This window comes from Capra hircus, chromosome 3 (assembly GCF_001704415.2).
Source record: "Capra hircus breed San Clemente chromosome 3, ASM170441v1, whole genome shotgun sequence".
Lineage (NCBI taxonomy): Eukaryota > Metazoa > Chordata > Mammalia > Artiodactyla > Bovidae > Capra > Capra hircus.
This window is the reverse complement of record NC_030810.1, coordinates 19,377,676-19,395,242: the sequence shown is the minus strand read 5'-3', so window position 1 is coordinate 19,395,242 and position 17,567 is coordinate 19,377,676. Positions and strand designations below refer to the sequence as shown.

The window sequence follows — 17,567 nt, the reverse complement described above, 5'->3', positions numbered from 1 at the left end:
CTAGGCCCGCAGCGGGAGCCCCGGTAATGAGAACAAGGCTGGGTCCAGCTGTGGCTGCCGCGGCCCTAACGAGATTACACGCGGCCTTTGATCAGGACACAGAGCCCACGTCCGGGCCTTTTATTGCTGTCTCCGGGCGACATTTTAATGGCTGCTCCTGAGCGAAGAACAGGGGCAGGAGCAGAAGGAGCTTAGTAATGGGAGGGGGAGGGGCTGAGGCCCTGGTCCTGCTTACCCACACCCAGCCTCCTCCTGACTGGGGATCTCACTGCTATGTGTAACACGGGGGCCCTCCAGGGTGGGGGCTGGGAAAGGGAGCAGAGACCCCATGGCTGGGGAGAACTGGATAAACCTGGAGTGGGGGAGGGGAGAGGCTCATGAGCTTGGGGATGAGTATCCTGGAATCAGGCTGTGGTCTGTGGTTCTGCTCCGCCTGCTCCTTGCTCTTCCTCCCTCCGAGGGAGGCTCAAGCATTAGCATGGACATCTGGGCAGTAACCCGAAAGGCTACCCACTCCCAACCCCCAGACCACTTCACCAGGGTCCGCAGCCAGCACTCCTCACAGTGCACATGCCAACACTGGATGGACGTCAGAGGCATCGAGTATGAGTCCTAGGGAGAAGACCGGCAGAGAAGGGAGGGGTCACTCTGAGGTGTCCCACCCTCTGAAGGGCCCAGTTCACTGGGCAGAGACCCTCTCCAACCCCCAAGGAGCACTGAGGCCCAAGCAGGGACATGCGAGGTTCCCTTCCTCTCACCATGCAGATGAGGCATTTGTAACGGTCCCCACGAGATAGCTGCCGTTCAAGTTCCCTGACCCGAGCCTTCAGGGCCTCAAACGTGGTCACAGCTGAATCTTCGGTGATTCTGTGAGGAGGATGGCACAGTTGCGCAGGCAGCAGGCTGGCATCTCTAATTTGAACCTCCAGCCCACACCTTCCTTGAATTCCAGAACCACATGTACCCATGTCTCTTAGACCTCCCTGCTCCCCAATCCCACTCACATCCTAGATCCACAAACTCCACATTCCAGACCTGTGCCCCTCACCTGCCTTGCTCCTGCACCTCCATCCTGGTGAATTTCTAAACCAGACACCTGGGAACCATTCTCGAAACTACTCCTTCCCAGTCACCCCTGACATCCAGCTCCTCACATCTTTGGCATCTCCACTCCTTGCCATGCTGCCACCTGTAGTTCAGGTGCTCATGACTCTGTGCATTATACAAACCCGAACCTCTGCCTCCATTCTTCTGGCACCTACGATTCTGCAAGCCCGACCACTTCTACTGACATTTCCAACATTTCAGCGTCTATCTCAGCATAAAGCTCTAGCAAACTCCTACAAGCTTACGAGGGCCTCCTTGGCCTGCCCCCACCAGCCATATGCCTCAGCACCCTACCACGTGCCTCGCGTTCCATCCACGTCCAATGCCAGAGTTCTTCCACACGCCCCAGCATTTTTCACTCATTGGCCTCTCAAGTACTTTCTGCTGCTTCTGGGTCACCCCACCTCCTAACTCTCTAGTTCCATCTCATCATTCAGGCCTAGTCCCCACCTCCTCCCAGAAACCTTTTCCAAGCCTCGGCCAGTACCACTGGTGGGGTTGCCCCGTTTGTGCTCTTCCAGCCCCTGTGCTGGACGGCACTACAGCAGTACAACTGCAAATGCCTGTCTCCTCTGCCAGACTCGCTTCCCCGAGGGCAAGATGACCACTCCACCAATACTGACTCTGGACATCAGCCCCACTCCAGGCATGGGAGTATGAGTAAACACCTGCTGAAGAAACAGCTGGTCTAACCCCCAGGGAGAGTGAGAGATGGGGATCTGAGGGGGCCCACATAATCTAGGTCCCTGGGCTGGAGGTCTAACCTACATCAACGGCTCCTAGCTGTTTCTTCCTAGGCATGTCAGATGTCCTGGTGGTCCTCACCTGTTGTCCAATCCCTGCACAAGCCCTGCAACTTCCTGAACTCTCTGAGCTGTGATACTGAACAGGGAACAGCTCGGACAATTCTAAGGAGTGATCTTTCCCACCACTCCTAAAACAAGTCAACAGAACCCAGAGGAGATAAAAGGGGGAGGAATGTTTCCTGGAGGAGTAGAAAAGATGGTACTGGAGATGAGCTTCAGGGAATAATGACATAATACAAATGAAAGAGCTAAAATTTATTAAACACTTACTAAATGCCAGGAATTTTACCGAGGGATTAAAAATTATCTTATTTACACCTCACAAAAACCCCATGGGGAGATCCTAACACTCCCATTTTATATATGAAGGAACACTGGAAAAGACCCTGATGCTGGGAAAGACTAAAGCAAAAGGAGAAGGAGGAGGCAAAGACTGTTAGATGGCATCACTGCCTCAATGGACACGGTCTGGGAGACAGTGCAGGACAGGAGTCTGGCACGCTACAGTCCGTGGGCTGCAGAATCGGACACAACTCTACAAAGACAACAAAAGCACAGAAACTTAAGTAGACTACCCAAGGTTCACGTAGAGCAGGGGAGATGGGATTCAAACCCCGGCAGACTGATTCTGGAATCAACCAGTAACAGTGTGAATAGCCATTACTCTACACTGGCTACAACCAGGAGATAGGCCTGGCTCCAGCCAGACTCACTTGTGAACAAGCAGAAGGTTGCTACACTGGGAACCCAGCGTCCAAGACGACCCCAGATGCCACAATCAGAAAGGGAAGTTTATCTTACACTCGATTTACAGGAAGTACTTGAGGATATTGGAGGAGGGCTATAAAGGGTAAGAGCTGAGGTTTAGAAGGTGTACTCAGTCAGCTGAGGTAGAATCACAAGGGCGGTATGTGGGCTAGGGCCATCTCCTAGGGGGTGGTCTGTCTTGCCAGCCTGGGGGTGCAGCAGGCCCAGAAAGCCTGAAAGCTTCCAGGCAGTCTGTCCCTGCTGGGCGTAGGTGTAACAGGGGGCATGTGAGGATAGTGGGAAACACTTAATGGGCAGCGGCGAACTCTGATCTCTGACCGTTCTCTCTTAAAGGGGCACCAGCAGTGACACAGAATGCGTCGCCCTGATGGCTGTGTCCCTGAGCAGAGACGCTCCAGATCCATCACTCCAGCAGTCCATGGCTCTCTCTGCCTTGCCTCTCTCCAAGCAACCTGAGGAAGGCTCTGACTACAACTCCTTCTGGCACTGGTGGGTTTCCTGGGAGCGTCCCTTCGGCTTTCCAGCTCTGGAAAGCCGCTGCCACACTCTCCTTCCTCACACGCACTTGCACAGCTGAGTCTTCCCCCTGGCAGTCTGCCCAATGCGGTATGTGCCACCCCCATCTAGATTGCTGGTATGTTCCTGGCAGGGAGACAAGGATGGGTAGCTATACTTCCTTTCTCTCCAAGGACCAGGCTGATCCTGTGTGGTTACTTCAATGATTGGGAAACCAAGGCTTGGAACTGGGGGCAGCTTACCCCAGAGTAGAACACTAACTCGAAAACCCTAAACCAGAGAATGAGCTAGAGCTAGGAAGGCAAAAGCCATGAGTCCAGTAGAGCCATTTCCCACTCCCATCTCCAAGGCCACTCCATCCCCATGGTGGATCTGCTCAGCACATAACTGGCCTTTACTCTTTGCTCTAGTGAAACACCCAATCCTCCAGACCCCCGATTCAGGGAGGTTGCGAGCTATTCCAGAGCCCCTTGAAGGCATGGGGTGGAGAATTTCTTGGAAGAAGCCATGTATCCTGTGTTTCTCCTTCCCCTGGATGTGAAAAAGATCCAGGATGGGAACCCATCACGTGTCTGGGAGAGACGTCATGGGGACTGAAGGGCCAGACCCGTCGGAGATCTCTGCACATGACTGAGCTGGCCACCAACTCATCCCCGAGGGCCCTGCCCACGGGTGCTCATGCTCATACAGGTGGGACAGAAAGCCCAGCTTCCCCAGCCCTCAGTGGGGTAGGACCACTGGATGGCCACTGGCTCTGGCCCCCACCTCCCCCTCCGGCGCCATCCCTGATTAATGATCTTGTCTTTCTGATTTATGAGCAGCCCCTCCAGATGAGGGTAGGCGCCCCTTACAGCCCCGCCCGCCCCGCTCAGCTGGAGTAGGAGAGAATTATTAAATAAACATCCATACGTCATTCCTCTCCCCCCAAGCTGGTTGCACCGAACCCGTGCGGCCCGCTCCGGCGCTGACACGGAGCAGCTGCGGTGATTCATGGGCAGCCGGGCCCCGCGCCGCGGCCCATACATCATGCCAGCAGCACTCGCGGCCCTGGCCGAGATAAACTGATCAACCACAACGGGCTGGAATGAATTTATGACAACACAAAATGGAGGGAAACAAATGGGAGGTGACCCTGGGCCGCCGACCCGGCCCTGCACTGGCCTGCAATCCACTCTCCTGGCAGGAGGCAAGATGGAACACTGGCCCTGGAATGAAGAGGCTGCCTTTTAACCCCGGGCAACCTAGCCTTCAGAGGAGGGAGGGGCAGGTGTGAGGAATTAGGCAATGGCCAACAGCGGCAGCAGCTCCAGGCAGCCAGAACTGGACAGTGCCACCTCCTGGGGCCAGAACTGGCCTGCCTGGGCTACTGGAAAGGCAGTAAGGTGTGCTGCTGCTTTCGAATCCTGGTGGCTTCTGGGGATCCAGGCCAGGGATGGCCCAACCTTGGGGGAAGTGCTAACGGATCTCCTTTTCCCCTGCCAGAGAATGCGGGCCGAAAACTCCTACCAGAAGTGATAAGACCCAATACTCCTGCCTAAAACCCACACTGCAAGCGCCACCCGGGACAAGAAAAATGAAACCAATTTAGCTCCCGATTAAGAAACAGAAACTGGAGATGAATCAAGTGTGCCGGCTGGGCTGGGCGGCCATACATCACATTCCCCGGGCGGAGGCCTCTGCAGCAGGCAGGCGGGCAGGCTGCCTGCTCCTCCCTCCACCAAGGCTCCCGGGGCCATGGCCTAGTGATCAATTCAGAGAGTCACGCTCAGCACCAGCTGGGCCCCACTGCCGGCTGTGTGCCAGGGCAGCAGGCCTTCCTGTTAGCGAAGGGCCCCCTCCCTCCCATGGAGCCGCGGTCCCTGGAGTCGGTCTCCCCGCTGGCCACTCACTTCTCAATGTCGCTGTTCTTGCAGGTCTTCTGCATGGCCTCCTGTTTGCTGCTCTCACCGTTGCTGGTGGATGGCATCTCTGCTGGGACAGAGAGAGGACTCACACTCTGGCCAGATGGGCAGCACAGGTGAGGGGTTGGGCTTGAATCAGTTGCCACCCCCCTCTGCCCCTGCTAACCTGGGTCAGGACTTACCATCACTGGCCCATTTAGAGAACTCAGGTGTGATGCGTGTGCTGGGAGGGCCACCACTAGAGGAAGGAAAGAGGAAGGACAAAGTGAACCCCGAAGGGACAGCCCTGAGGGCGGGCACCGGGTGGACCCTCGCCTCAGGGCCTCCCTTCCCTTTCTCCCACCCGCCCAAGCCTGTGCCCACACTTGCTTTAGGACTGCGCCCCGCAGTGCCTCTCTCTCCTTGGCTTCGCCAGGCTCCTCGCCTGTGCAGGGGATGACGTCGGCCTCCGTGTATCTGGCAAGGTGGTCAAGGACAATGGATCCTAGTTTGTGGTGGGCCGTGAGGGTTGAATCCCCAGGAGGGCTGCCCCTGGCCCAAGCTGAGACACTGACCCTGGGAGTTTTGGTGTGGATGAGTGACTCCAGGTGCTTGTGACTTTTCTTATTCCCTTTGGTCTGTCCCACCAGTCCCGCCTTGTCCCACAGTGCCCCAAGGATACTGTGGCTTCCCATACTCCAGAGTGTCATCCCCATCCACATCCAAGTCAGCGTCACTGTCCGGATTCTCTTTGCCGCTGCACATGACGAAGCCAGAGCCTGTGGGAAGCAGGGTGTGAGGAGGGCTGGGGCCAGCAAGACGAGGCCAAGGATCCCCCTTGTTTCCTAAGGTAGGGGTCAGGTTTGGGGCTAGGTAAGGCCCGGCAGAAACTTGGGCTTGGGGAATAGAGCGCGCTTGGGTGCTCTTGATTCTGACATTACAGTTCTTTTTCACTCTGCATACCTCAGCCTTTCCTGCACTGCCTGCTGCTCCATGATCTCTGCTCATAAAGCAGCCCATTCGTACATTATGTCAAGTCCTCAGGAGACACCTAGTCTAGGCCTGCTGTCCACCTGTCTTCCACATCTAAGAAGAGTGGGAAGAGGACAGACAGGTCTACAACCCCAACCCAGGACCTGGGCATCCCATGTCCCATTGTCCAGCCTGGCAAGTCTACCAGAGGGGAGAGTAGGCTGGCAAAGGCCTGTCAGAGCCATACAGCGGGACCCTCAGCCAATGTCCTGATTTTGGCCGGCAGGTCCTTGCCAGCAAAAACACCAGGCAGCTGTTCAAATATTTGGTGTCTGAAGCGCCTGACATTAATTATTCATCCCCACCTCACTCAGCCCAGATTCCTGGACAAGTGCAGTTATAAAGGGATTAAGAGGGGACAGCCGAGGGAGGACAGGCATGCACACCTGCTTCTTAGAGAAGTCCCTGGAGGCAGCCCAGCTGGGCAGAGGCAGGGCCAAGGGCGGGGCAGGCAGCTGACCCCACCAAGGTGTATCTGGCCCAGCAACAGGCAGACTCTTGGCCAGTAGTGGGAGGGGTGGTGGTGATGCAAGGGGCTGAGTGGCTGAAGCTGCCCCAGGCCCACTCACCTGCTTTATGTTCTGACTCCCAGAACCACCCTTCCTGATAGCCCAGGGCCAGGGACCACAAAGCAGCTTCTCCCTCCCTGCCCCTGCCTTCTCCCAGTGGTTCTGGTCTCGGACCACATCACATGAGCCAGTGGAGTAGCCCTGCTGGGGACAAAAAGGACTGAAAGCGATGGGGTCTGGGGTGAGTGGAATCGATGCAAAGCAGCTCGGAGTTCTGCCCAATGATCTCAGGAATTTCTTGTCCATTCTTCCCACTTTCAGCGTCTTACACATTCATGAAGGCAACAGGCTTGTAGTGGGTTGCCAAGCCTCTCATCTATTGCTTCGTCCTGTCGCCACAGAGTCCGGACCCTTCTTTCCCCTGCTCCAGCACTGCCTGCGGCTCCTCACTGTGCCCGCGACCAATTCCTACTCTTAAGCCAGACTTGCTATGCTCTGGATGCCCCCACTTCTTCACCTTCTCTCATTTCGCTCCCTAAGTCCCACATACACGGACAGACTTACTCCACCTCCAGTGTCACCCTGTCTGTCTGGCTCATGCTCTCTCTCCATCTGGAATGTTCTCCATCTTTCAAGCCCGTTTCAAAAGCACTTTCTTCCTGATCCTTCTCTATCCTACACCTCCGGTTTCTGGTCTCACAACGGGTCCACCCATCCCAGAAGTAAGCAGCACCAGGGAAACAGAGAGCTTACAGGTACTGCCCTGCTCCACCCCTGCCCGCCAGTCCTCATCTGCCCTCCACACTGAGGCACAAACAAACTCAAGGCAGCAGGCGGGTCAGCAGCGGGGCCATTAAGCTGAGAAAACACCAAGTTACAGCTCTGTCTCCTATCCACAGCCAAGTGTCCTGACAAGCAATTCCCACCTTGTGGGTGAGTGGCACCTCTATAAACCCTCTGACAGTTTGGGAGACAAACTCCGCCATCAATCAGAATGTAGCCATCAGGTTCACTTAAGAGCCTGCACCCCTCGAGCCCTGCCAAGCAGCCCCCGCCCAAGCGCACGCAGCTCAGCAGTCAGCCTCACATCTACGGCTTGGCTAGACCCTGCCCAGCCCTGCCTGGTGGGTGCGTGAGAAGCAAAGCCGAGAATCCTAGCACCACTCCTTGGCCCAGAGTGGCTCCCATGGCAAACCTGAGACAATGGGGCACTCCCAAACTGCCAGGAAAAGTCCAGGCTTCTCCACACGTAAAGCAGCCCAGTGGCCAGAAGTCTTTCTCTCTGTAGTCTCGTTGCCTGCCAGGCCTGGACCAGGTCTCTGTAGTCTGGTGGAACACAGCTATTTTGGTTCCCAGGGCCTGTGTTTTCTCATGTCCCTGGGCTTCCCTGGTGGCTCAGAGGGCAAAACGTCTGTCTGCAGTGCAGGAGACCTGGGTTCAATCCCTGGGTTGGGAAGATCCCCTGGAGAAGGAAATGGCAACCCACTCCAGTATTCTTGCCTGGAGAATCCCATGGGCAGAGGAGCCTGGTGGGCTACAGCCCACAGGGTCACAAAGAGTCGGACACGACTGAGAGACCACTTCACTTTCACTTTAGGCCTTTGTACTTCCTGTTATCTCTGCCTAGAAACGTCTCCCTCTTGGTCTACAGAACACATTCCTGCTCACTCTGCAAGTCTGACTCTTCTCAATCATGCCTTCCATTCATGGTGCCTGCACATAATAGTTGCTCTTTAAATACTTCCTGAATGAACTTGCTTCAACATTCTCTCAAACTTCATTGAACTCATCCTCCGCCTGGCTTGACACTGAGGACGTTGTTTCCCGATCTGATTCCTATGCTCAAGGTGCTGAGTACAGATGAGACTTCCCTAGATATTTCTACAGAGGGGCCCCTTCCGTGGTGTCCACCCAGGCTTCTGTACAACTCCAAATTCACATGTGATTACCATGTATTGTCACTGTTGCTCATCAGATTAAAAGCCTAAGTCTGTGATCTAAGCGTCACCCAGCACAGAGGTGGCCGAGCCCACCACAGGTGCCACGTAACACCCCCGAGCAGTGACAACTAAATGCCGATGGTGCTGTTCCGTTAGGTGCTGGGAGCCCTGTGCCAAGGCAGGCCCAGGACTGATCAGCTGGTGGCCTGTAGAAACCTCTCTGGCCACAACCTCACCTCTCAGACCCCATCTCTCAGGTGGGCAACAATCTCCTTCTCTGACCACGCTAACAGGATGGAGAGCACGACACATCTTGTTCGTCAAGGAAAAGGCCTGCCTTTGGTCAGAGCAGCTGACTCTGACCCTGACCCCCTCCTCCAGCAGACAGATGTTGGGAGCCTCTCCCTACCCCTCAGGTGTTCAGAACAGGCTGCCACTGCCAGTTTCACTCCTGCGCTGCCCCAGCCAACTCCAACCTCCTTCCCAGCACATTAAACTTTATTTTCTTAATGAAATGTCACTTGCTGACTTCTGGCAGAATCATAATAAAAAGAAACGGCCATAAAGCCATTTTATGCAGACAGGGCCCCCGCCAGCTTGCCCCCCTCCCACACATACTTTGAGAAGGCTCCACAGTCAGTTTATGTTCTCAGCTGCTAGAATATCCCAAGCCAGTACTCAGAAGCAAGATGGCACAGAGAACGCCTTCCCAAGCCTCTGGCTCCTGCTCTGTGAAGCTCCAGAGTAACAGGCAAGCTGCCACTCCTGCTGCTCCTATCCAGGGCAGGGACTGCCTTCAGACCCCGCAAGATGACCCACAGCACTCTTCAGTCACTGGGGAGTCCCCTTGTTGTGGCTCAGACCCATGAAGGGCTGGGTGCTCTCCACAGGCAAACTAACCCTGATGATCAGTGATGCTCAGCAGTGGGGGCCCGGTCTAGGGAGGGCGGGCAGTTAAAAAAAAACCTCTTCCCTCCAAGTGGATACTTAGCAATAGAGAGGCAGAGGGTTAAATGCATAAATGATAAGTAAAGCCTAAATTTTATAAAAATGTCCCATCTCTCATAAACTCATTTCTTCTTGGGTCATCACAAAGAGAGAAGGAAAAAAAAAATCAGCGTTAATTTGATCAATTGATCAGATGATCGATTGTGAAACTGGAGATGCCCACTGACTAGGGGCAGTAACGTCCTGGAACTTGAAACCACAAAAAAGGAGCCATCGATTTCCTCACCTGCTGTTCCCAACAAAACCAAAGCCCAGGGAGAAAGGCGTCCTGGGGCCTCCAGAAGCCCGTGCTCTCCAAAGGAGGGGAGAATGGGGGGGTGCGCAGCAGCAGCTTCCGGAGAGTTTTACACTGGAATTAGTTACAGATGCAGTTACGGTGTCTTGTGTAAACGCCATCGATTGGGGAGCTGACAGTCTGGGGAGCTGCGATGCGGGACAATCAATCGGCCTGCAGTGTCACCTGCCACCTCGCTGAACAGTTGACAATGCAATTATCCAGTGTGGAGGCAGGGAGTTGGCGTGTGTCAAACGCACTTAGCCACTTTCCGGGCCTCCTCGATAACGCGTTTCATTGCCTCACGTCAGGAGAGGCGCAGAGAGACAGACGCCGTTTAAAACCATTGATACTTGCTCCTTCTGCCTGTACTCCCTCTGTCCCGGCTTAACAATTGTGTTTCCAAAAGGCGATTAAATCCCCGTCAGTTGCCACAGGGGACAGAAGGTGCCCTGCTCCTTGCCACCCCTCCTTGCTCCTCCCACCAAACAAGTTCTAACTCAGGGTGGTAAGGAGGTAGAAAGCGGCAGCCTGGACACACTCCGTTCCAAGACTGCCTCCAGCAGTTGGCTGTTCTAGCACCTGTCACTGACTATACCAGGCAGCAGGGTTGCCCTGGGGGACATTTTGAGAATCTGGAGCTCCCATCTTTTGGAAATCAACATGCAGAAGAAGGCAGCAGCTAAGGCCAGGCCAATTTCTCCAGGTCCTGGACTCACAACACCTCTCAACCCCTTGACCCACAATCTGGCACTGAAGTTTTACCAAGCAACAGTCAGTTAACAGATCTGCGCCACAGCTGCCCCACCTTTCCTCTCCATGGTATCTCATTCCAGGCCACATGGAACCAGTCTAAATCCAAGGCAAGAACTCAAGTAAGATGCAGTCCCTAGGCGAAGATCGGGGCAGGGCAGAGGCCTGGACAGTGGGTTCTCTTAGTAGCGTCCCTGTCTCTACCCTTCCACCTGTTTGATTCAAAGGGGCTCAATGCTGGATTCCAGGGACGCAGTTCCTTCCAGGGCTGCAAGATTGAGCTGCAGCACCTTCCACTTCCCGCTGCCTCCTGGGAAATCCCTCCACCTTGTCACCCAAAGGCCCATTACATCACTGTCACGTCATCTGAAGCCAACTGTTCCATGTCCTTTCTCCAGCCTGTCCATCCCAGAGATAATGAGCTCTAGGCTCCCTAATCCAGCAAAGTGAACATTCACTGGCAAACAAGACAGAGGAAGGATCAAGGCTCCCACCACAGGTCTCTTGTCCGAGACCAGGAGTTGGAGATAGGCAATGAGGAAAGCCGGGCTCATTTGTCACACACCTCCTTGGACTACAGGCAGGCACGGGTTTGTCCCCAGGGGTTGTGTAACTGGTTCCCACTGTGGCCCAACCTAGAGGCCCCTTGCTCTGCCCAGGGCTGGCACGGGGTGCTTGAAGAGTGTCTCCCCCGCAAGTGCTGAACTCTTTAAGGGAGATGTTGGTGAAGCACTAAGGTCTGGGCGCCGCCCTTTATGCAATCATAACTGAGCGGGCAGAAACAGCACTAGCAGGCTAGCAAACCCAAGGTTCAGAGAGGACAACCCACACCTCACGCACACAGCCCAGCGTGTCCCCTAGAACTGAGAAGGCCACCATGTTTCCTAAACAAACGTTTCTTTCAAACTACTCTCTTGAAACCTTTCAGTGTCTCTTCTTTTAGGCTCTTGAAGATCCACGTCTATCTGGACCTACCCCAGTCCTTACCTGTTCTGTCTGATCCTTCATTTGGTCCTACAATACCAATTCCAAGCCCTCCCAGGCCTGAGCTCTCTGGGTCTCAGTAATCACAGGTCCCATCTCCAAGGCCCATTCTCGTCAGTCAAGTATCCCACCAAAAATTCCTGCTTGTTCATTGGCTCTGTGGCACATTACATTCAAAGGAACTCATCTGCTCCACCAGACCAGCCCCCGTTGGGCCTGATGGGAAGCCATGCTGAGGACGAAGGGGCCCTGGTCTGGGAGGAGGGATAGGTGATGATCAGATACAGGAACTTATGTGCAATTCTTCAGTTCTTTCATATCTAACAAGGACAGCAATCTCTGTTCTGTCAGCACGCACAGTGCGGCTTAAATGGGCCTCGCCGCTCGCCTGCTCATCTTGCCTCTGCTCCCTCTCTCTGAAGCCGGCCGGGCAGCTTCTTCAACTGGCGTTATCACTCCCTCTAACCGGTCTTGGCAGGCAATCTAATTCCTCCTGAAAAGGTCACCGCCATTTTAACTGCCTTTCAATCACATTAAGCACGCGCTGCCCGGCTTGCGGCCCAGCCCGCCCGGCGGGCGATCAATGCGCTGCACTGACACCAGGCCGCCTGGCGGGGCCACACCCAACCCCCCAAGAGTTGGGGCCTCTCGGTCCTGGCCAAGAAGGGTAGACTGACAGATGGTCAGCTTCTGCAGACAAGGTTTCAGGGGCAGAGGCGGTCAGAATCAGCCAGGGCCTCCTTTGATAGCACCCCCCTACCGAGGAGCCTCAGCCTCCTCCGCTCCACTGCGCCCTGCTCTCTGCCTCGTGGCCCCTGCTGATCTCGCTGTAAAACAGCCTTTCAAGTCTGTCTGTCTTTTGACTGCACTAAGCTGTTTAAGAGACGGCAGCAGCTTCTATCAGGAAAGCCGGAGCAATTCTCTGCAGATAAAGGCACCTCCGGCCCCTGTTCCCTCTTCAAGTCTCACTCTCATTCTCGCTCTCCAAATCGCTCAAAGAAAAACCCCCTTTGAACTCCTCTCAGGAATTCTTGAAAGGAACAACCTCACCATGTAAACACTCAGGGAAAACTGACACCCGCCCAGGGCTGAAGAGGCCCTCACACCCGCTCTGCAAGTAGGTCCCAGGGCCTGGGAAGTACATGGTTGTATGAGCAGGCCCCATGCGGCTTCATCTTCCTAAGCCTTGTCTGGAGCCCAGAAGCCATCAGTAACCTGACCAAGAAGTTGCCACAGCAATGGAAGACATGAAAATCTGCAGCCACCAACAGAGCAAACCCAGCGCAGCATCCCGGAACTGGCCAGGGACACCTGTGAGTACAAGTCACAGGATCCCTGGCTTCAGGGCTCTCTGGGCCTCAGAAACTCTAGGACAGGACCAGAGGGAAATGGCCAATGGACATTCTCTAGCTCAGTCCTCAGTTTGGTCTGATTAACCTTTCTCATTTACATTTTGCCAGTGTGAGAGAAGACCCGAGGCATAATGCCACACCTGGGCTTGTGGCCTCTTCATGGAGCCAGTTTGCCCTGGATGGCACTGTAGGGACCACTTCTCATCAACAGCCCTAGAAGAATAGCCCCAGTGAGGCAGAGACCCTCCTCTCAGCTGCCGCGATATTCCCAAGGGACCAGACACAGCACTACTCCCAAGGGAGCTGCCCAGAGAACTGGAGGCAGATGGGAAGCAGATCGGCTCACTTAATGACCACAAGCTGCAGTGCCAGCTGTGCTTGTGCACAGAAAGAGCGGTGAGCTGGAGGCTGGGAAGCAAGACAGCTCCCCCTTCACCCTGCCCAAGGCAGGAAGCATCAACAAGAGGACACGCTTCTTGGGTTCCTACCAGTCTGCTATTTAACCTGGTGGGGGTGGGAGACTTCCATTGGGCCAAACCATGTGTTTCCAAGGATCCAGGTGGGCAGTGGAGCTGGGGAGGTCCCTGTAGAGCCCTCTGCGGCAAGTCCAAGGGAAGCAGGAGCAGCTGGGCACAGGCCCCTCTTGCTTCAGGGCAGAGGGCGCCCAGGGAGAAGGGATGGGATCACAGGTAAAATTAGATTCACCAATGAAGCTCATGGGAGGTCAAATTTTGCCATAACTCACTCTCTCCTCTGCAACTGATTTCCCTGACGTGGGGCTGAGGAGGAGGAGGAGGAAAATCCAATGTGTCTGCCTGGAAGCCCTCGGGGCCCCCAGTGCTGGAGGTGTACAGCAGGTTGCTGGATTCTCATTTATCAGCCTTAAGAGGGATGGAGTGATAAATGCATAACCGTCCCTTTAATATTTTATGCAGGTGCTAACGCGGCTTGGCTGTCACCTTCAATGCATCACCCGAGGCGGAGAGCCCCCCTCGTCACTCTTAGCTTGCAGCCTCACAATTCCATTTCCCCACCCAAATACATCCGTTTTAATATGCACATCACAGGCAGCCAGCACGGTCACAAAGAAGCCCTGCCAGCAGCAGTTCCCACGTGGCTGAATGGATGACCAGCCACCAGCCCTGGCCTCTTGGCTCCCACAGATGGCTACCCAGCAGAGGCCTGGCCACCACAGTGCCACTACCTAGGTGTCGGCTGCTTGTACCTCGGAAACCACCTTCCAGGAGAGTGGTGGCCCGTATCCGCTTCTGCCCGCACCACTCATACTCCTCAAAGCGGTTGCTGTTCTCATGCTCGATGTCCGCGGCATCGTCCTCAGCCATGCAGGAGCCTTCCCTCTGTGAAGAGCAGAGCAGGATCATGCGGGTCCCAGGCCATCCCTACCTGCTCCCCAGGGCCTGCGAGGAAGGCACAGCCCAGGCCCCCAGCTGCAGTGTGCCCCACAGGCCCCCGGCTCTAGGGCTCCTTGGAAGTAAACCAATCGAGAGGTCAAAGACCTGGGCTTTTTCCCAATAATTTTCCACTGGAGCCCCAGGGGAGGAGTGGGAGAGTGAAAGCAAAGGAAGAGGGCAAAGAACAGAGAAGAAGCTGCTGCTGAGACCACATGGAGAACCCAACAGCCCAGAGATTGGAGGCAGTCAGCAGCTAGTGTCAGGGGAAGGGGGCGGGGTAGGTGGTGATGGCCCCTCTACCTTAGAAAGGCAATGCTCCACATGCCTACTCATCTCCTGCTCCGATCCTGCCAGGGGGCAGCTGCACAGGGGACATACCTGCCCTTCATCTTGCTTCCTCCGTTTCATTTTCCCAATCCGAGCTGCATGGAGAAACCAAAAACAAAGCACAGAACAGGCAGACGGTCACTGGCGCTCCCAAGGTCCCAGCGGGACTGACATATCCTGACCTCCTGCCAGCCATTGGCCCTCTGGCTCATGCCCAATCTCGCCCTTGTTATGTGGCACCTTCAGCTCCTTTGGGGTCTGGGCCCTGCCACGAGCGCCTGGGGAGGAGACTGGTGCTAGGCCAGCCAGTGTCCACTCTTTGGCCACAGCTGTGTACCTGCGGTGCTCAACTGAGTCCAGTGAGCAAAGATGCTCCCCTTGGCACTTACTATGTATCTCCCCAGAAGGCCAAGATCACAGGCTCTTTTAGAGTCAAGACCCACAACTTTAGAGATCACCTCTTGGCTAGAATCCAAAGTCTCTCCAGGGGCCTGATTTGGCCAGCTGTTCACTTATCAGTTAAAACCGCTTTGTTCCTGGGCCAGCAGGCCCGAGGTACAGCCCTCAGTGTCCTATATAGAATCATCCCAGGGAGGATTTCTCTCAGGTCCACTGGTCCCATTTTACAGAAGAAGAGATCAAGGCCCAGTCATAAAGGTACAGAGGGTCTGAGTCAGAGAGCCCAGGATATCCTGAGAGGGTAGCCCTTACTGTGCCCTCCCGAACCTGTTCCATCATTTCTGATCAGTGAAGAGGGGCTGGCAGGCCCCCGAGGCAGAGGGCTGCCTGCCATGCTGTCCCACAGGGGGCTCAATTCCAAAGTGCACACTGCAAGCCCACAGCACTGCTAATTAATGCTGAGAGATGCAATCATTTCTAATTAGCTCACTAATCCCTCTCTGCAGCCCTCCTGTCACTGAAGCAGGAAGGGGTCAAAACAGGGGACTCTGTTTCCTCTATCCCCTCCCTTGATGCAGAGCTAGCCACTTTGAGACCAGACTGATTAGGGCGGGGGTGGAGCCAGCCAAGGAAGGAAGGGTTCCCCACTGCAAGGCCAGAAGGAACTTTCTCATGGATACTGACCCTAGTGGAAGTCTCATCAATGCAGGCTAGGGAGTGAGACACTGGTGAACGGTGATGCAGGTGACAGCTGATAAGTTACAATTTAGAGCTTCAACTGTGTGTTAAGATTTAACTGCCTTACACAAGGAAGCTCATTTTATTCTATATCTGGAAACCAGGTTGTATTAAGCATTTTTCCAGATAAAGATACTTAAAGCTCAATCAGGCAGTTGCCCAGGTAGCTAAAAAGCGGCAAAGGCAGGATAGGAAACCATGCCTTACTCCATAGCTTCAAAGGCTCTCTTGTCCCGAGAGTGCCCCCCACTGATCAGTATCAACAAAGACGGATCCTGTGGGTGTGCTAGGGCAACACTTGGAACTCTAGCTCCTGCCTGAGGGCCTGAAGCAGGGAGTTACCCCAGAACAGAGCAGCCCTAGGACCCAAATCAACAGGAAAGCCACCATCCCACAAGGACTGAGCATGGAGTTTGAGAAACCTTGGCCCGCAGCCTGGCCCATCTCCTCTGTTTCCGCTGCTCTCACTACAGGAGATGTGACCATGTTCCGGTGCCCACTTGATTTTGCGGACAAAAATCTAGACTCTTTCACCTTGACTGCCCTAACCCTTGGAATCTCAGGCTCAAGCCACCTTGACACTCTATAGAGCCAGGGCTGGGGTGGAGAAGGGATGCCAGATATCAGAAAGGCATTGAGCAAGTGACTCTGAGAGTTCAAGAAGGCTGTATGGAGCCGTGCTCCAGTACAAAGGTGCATCCCCTAACCTGTCTAGAGTGCCTCTCTGGTAAGAAGGAGACTATGAGAGACACTGATAATTGAATAAACAGGTGAATCTCACAGGATTGCCAAGGAAGGCAGGACACTGGATGCTCTCCTCGCCCAAGCCACCCATGCCAGAAAACTCCTTGTGGTCCCAGGAAAGCACCCTGATGGACTGGGCATCACCTGGAAATTCTCAGATAAGCAAGGCAGGTTTGGTTATTTTCTTGCCATCCATCTTCTAAGTCCTGAACTAAGTTTACTAAAGCATGATACGGAAAAGTGCGCTCCCTACCTGGAAGCTTCCACTAACAGGAAAAGTCAAAGTATTGCCAAGGAGGCAGCATGGCATGGTCCAAGCAGCACAGGCTCTGGAGGTAGGTGTGTGTTTATCGCTCAGTTTGTCCGACTCTTTGCAACCCCATGGACTACAGTCCACCAGGTTCCTCTGTCCATGGAATTCTCCAGGCAAGAATACTAGAGTGGGTTAATTGGTTCAAACCATGGCTCGGCCATATCCCAGCTGTGTGTTTTTCAACAAATCGCTTCACCTGTCCCAGCCTCAGTTTCCTCATCTACAAAACGAGTGTTAACACTCCCTCTCAGTTATGATAAAGACGCTTAACATGGGGCCGGCCCATGATAAATGCTCTCCTTTCCCCAATCTGGGGCTCAGCCTGGTAGCAGAAACCAAGTGGCAGGAACCCAGGATCTTGAACATCGATGGCCTTAACAGCTGGTCCGGAGACCCTCAAGCCCCTTACTGCCAACCCCCAGATATACCACACCCTAGTCAGCACAAAAAACTAGATCACCCAGTTTGTTCAGCGAACAGGAATGCTCCAGAGGTCTGAATCCAAAAAGGAGGGGGGGGGAGGGGGGCGGCTGCCAGGTAGTGCATACACAGCGTGCTTTCAGACAAGGCCTCTAAGAGCTGTTGAGCCCACGCTGATCACCTTTGTGAAATGTGGGCTGACTGATAACTCAAAGAGCCCTGGGATGAGTTAGTTCCTGTTGCCGTGGGAACTCCAGATCTCACTGCATTGTCAAGTCTCAGCAG

The 17,567-nt window shown here is 54.6% G+C and overlaps 1 protein-coding gene across 5 annotated transcripts in view; it reads right to left on the bottom strand.

The window, feature by feature from the left end:
* The window catches only part of RNF220 (ring finger protein 220), a 262,206-nt gene that overhangs the window by 1,183 nt on the left and 243,456 nt on the right, over nucleotides 1-17,567 (bottom strand). Inside the window, exons 6-13 of one of the 5 annotated variants that reach the window (XM_018043334.1) lie at nucleotides 14,720-14,763; nucleotides 14,155-14,287; nucleotides 5,760-5,856; nucleotides 5,468-5,554; nucleotides 5,281-5,336; nucleotides 5,087-5,165; nucleotides 759-867; nucleotides 538-612 (exon numbers count right to left, since the gene is read on the bottom strand). In XM_018043334.1, the coding sequence (XP_017898823.1) occupies nucleotides 538-612; nucleotides 759-867; nucleotides 5,087-5,165; nucleotides 5,281-5,336; nucleotides 5,468-5,554; nucleotides 5,760-5,856; nucleotides 14,155-14,287; nucleotides 14,720-14,763 (680 nt within the window). Of the gene's footprint in view, nucleotides 1-537; nucleotides 613-758; nucleotides 868-2,153; nucleotides 2,449-5,086; nucleotides 5,166-5,280; nucleotides 5,337-5,467; nucleotides 5,555-5,759; nucleotides 5,857-14,133; nucleotides 14,288-14,641; nucleotides 14,764-17,567 lie in introns of those variants that run through there. The other 4 variants (XM_018043310.1, XM_018043327.1, XM_018043319.1 and 1 more) reach the window with 4 other exon arrangements.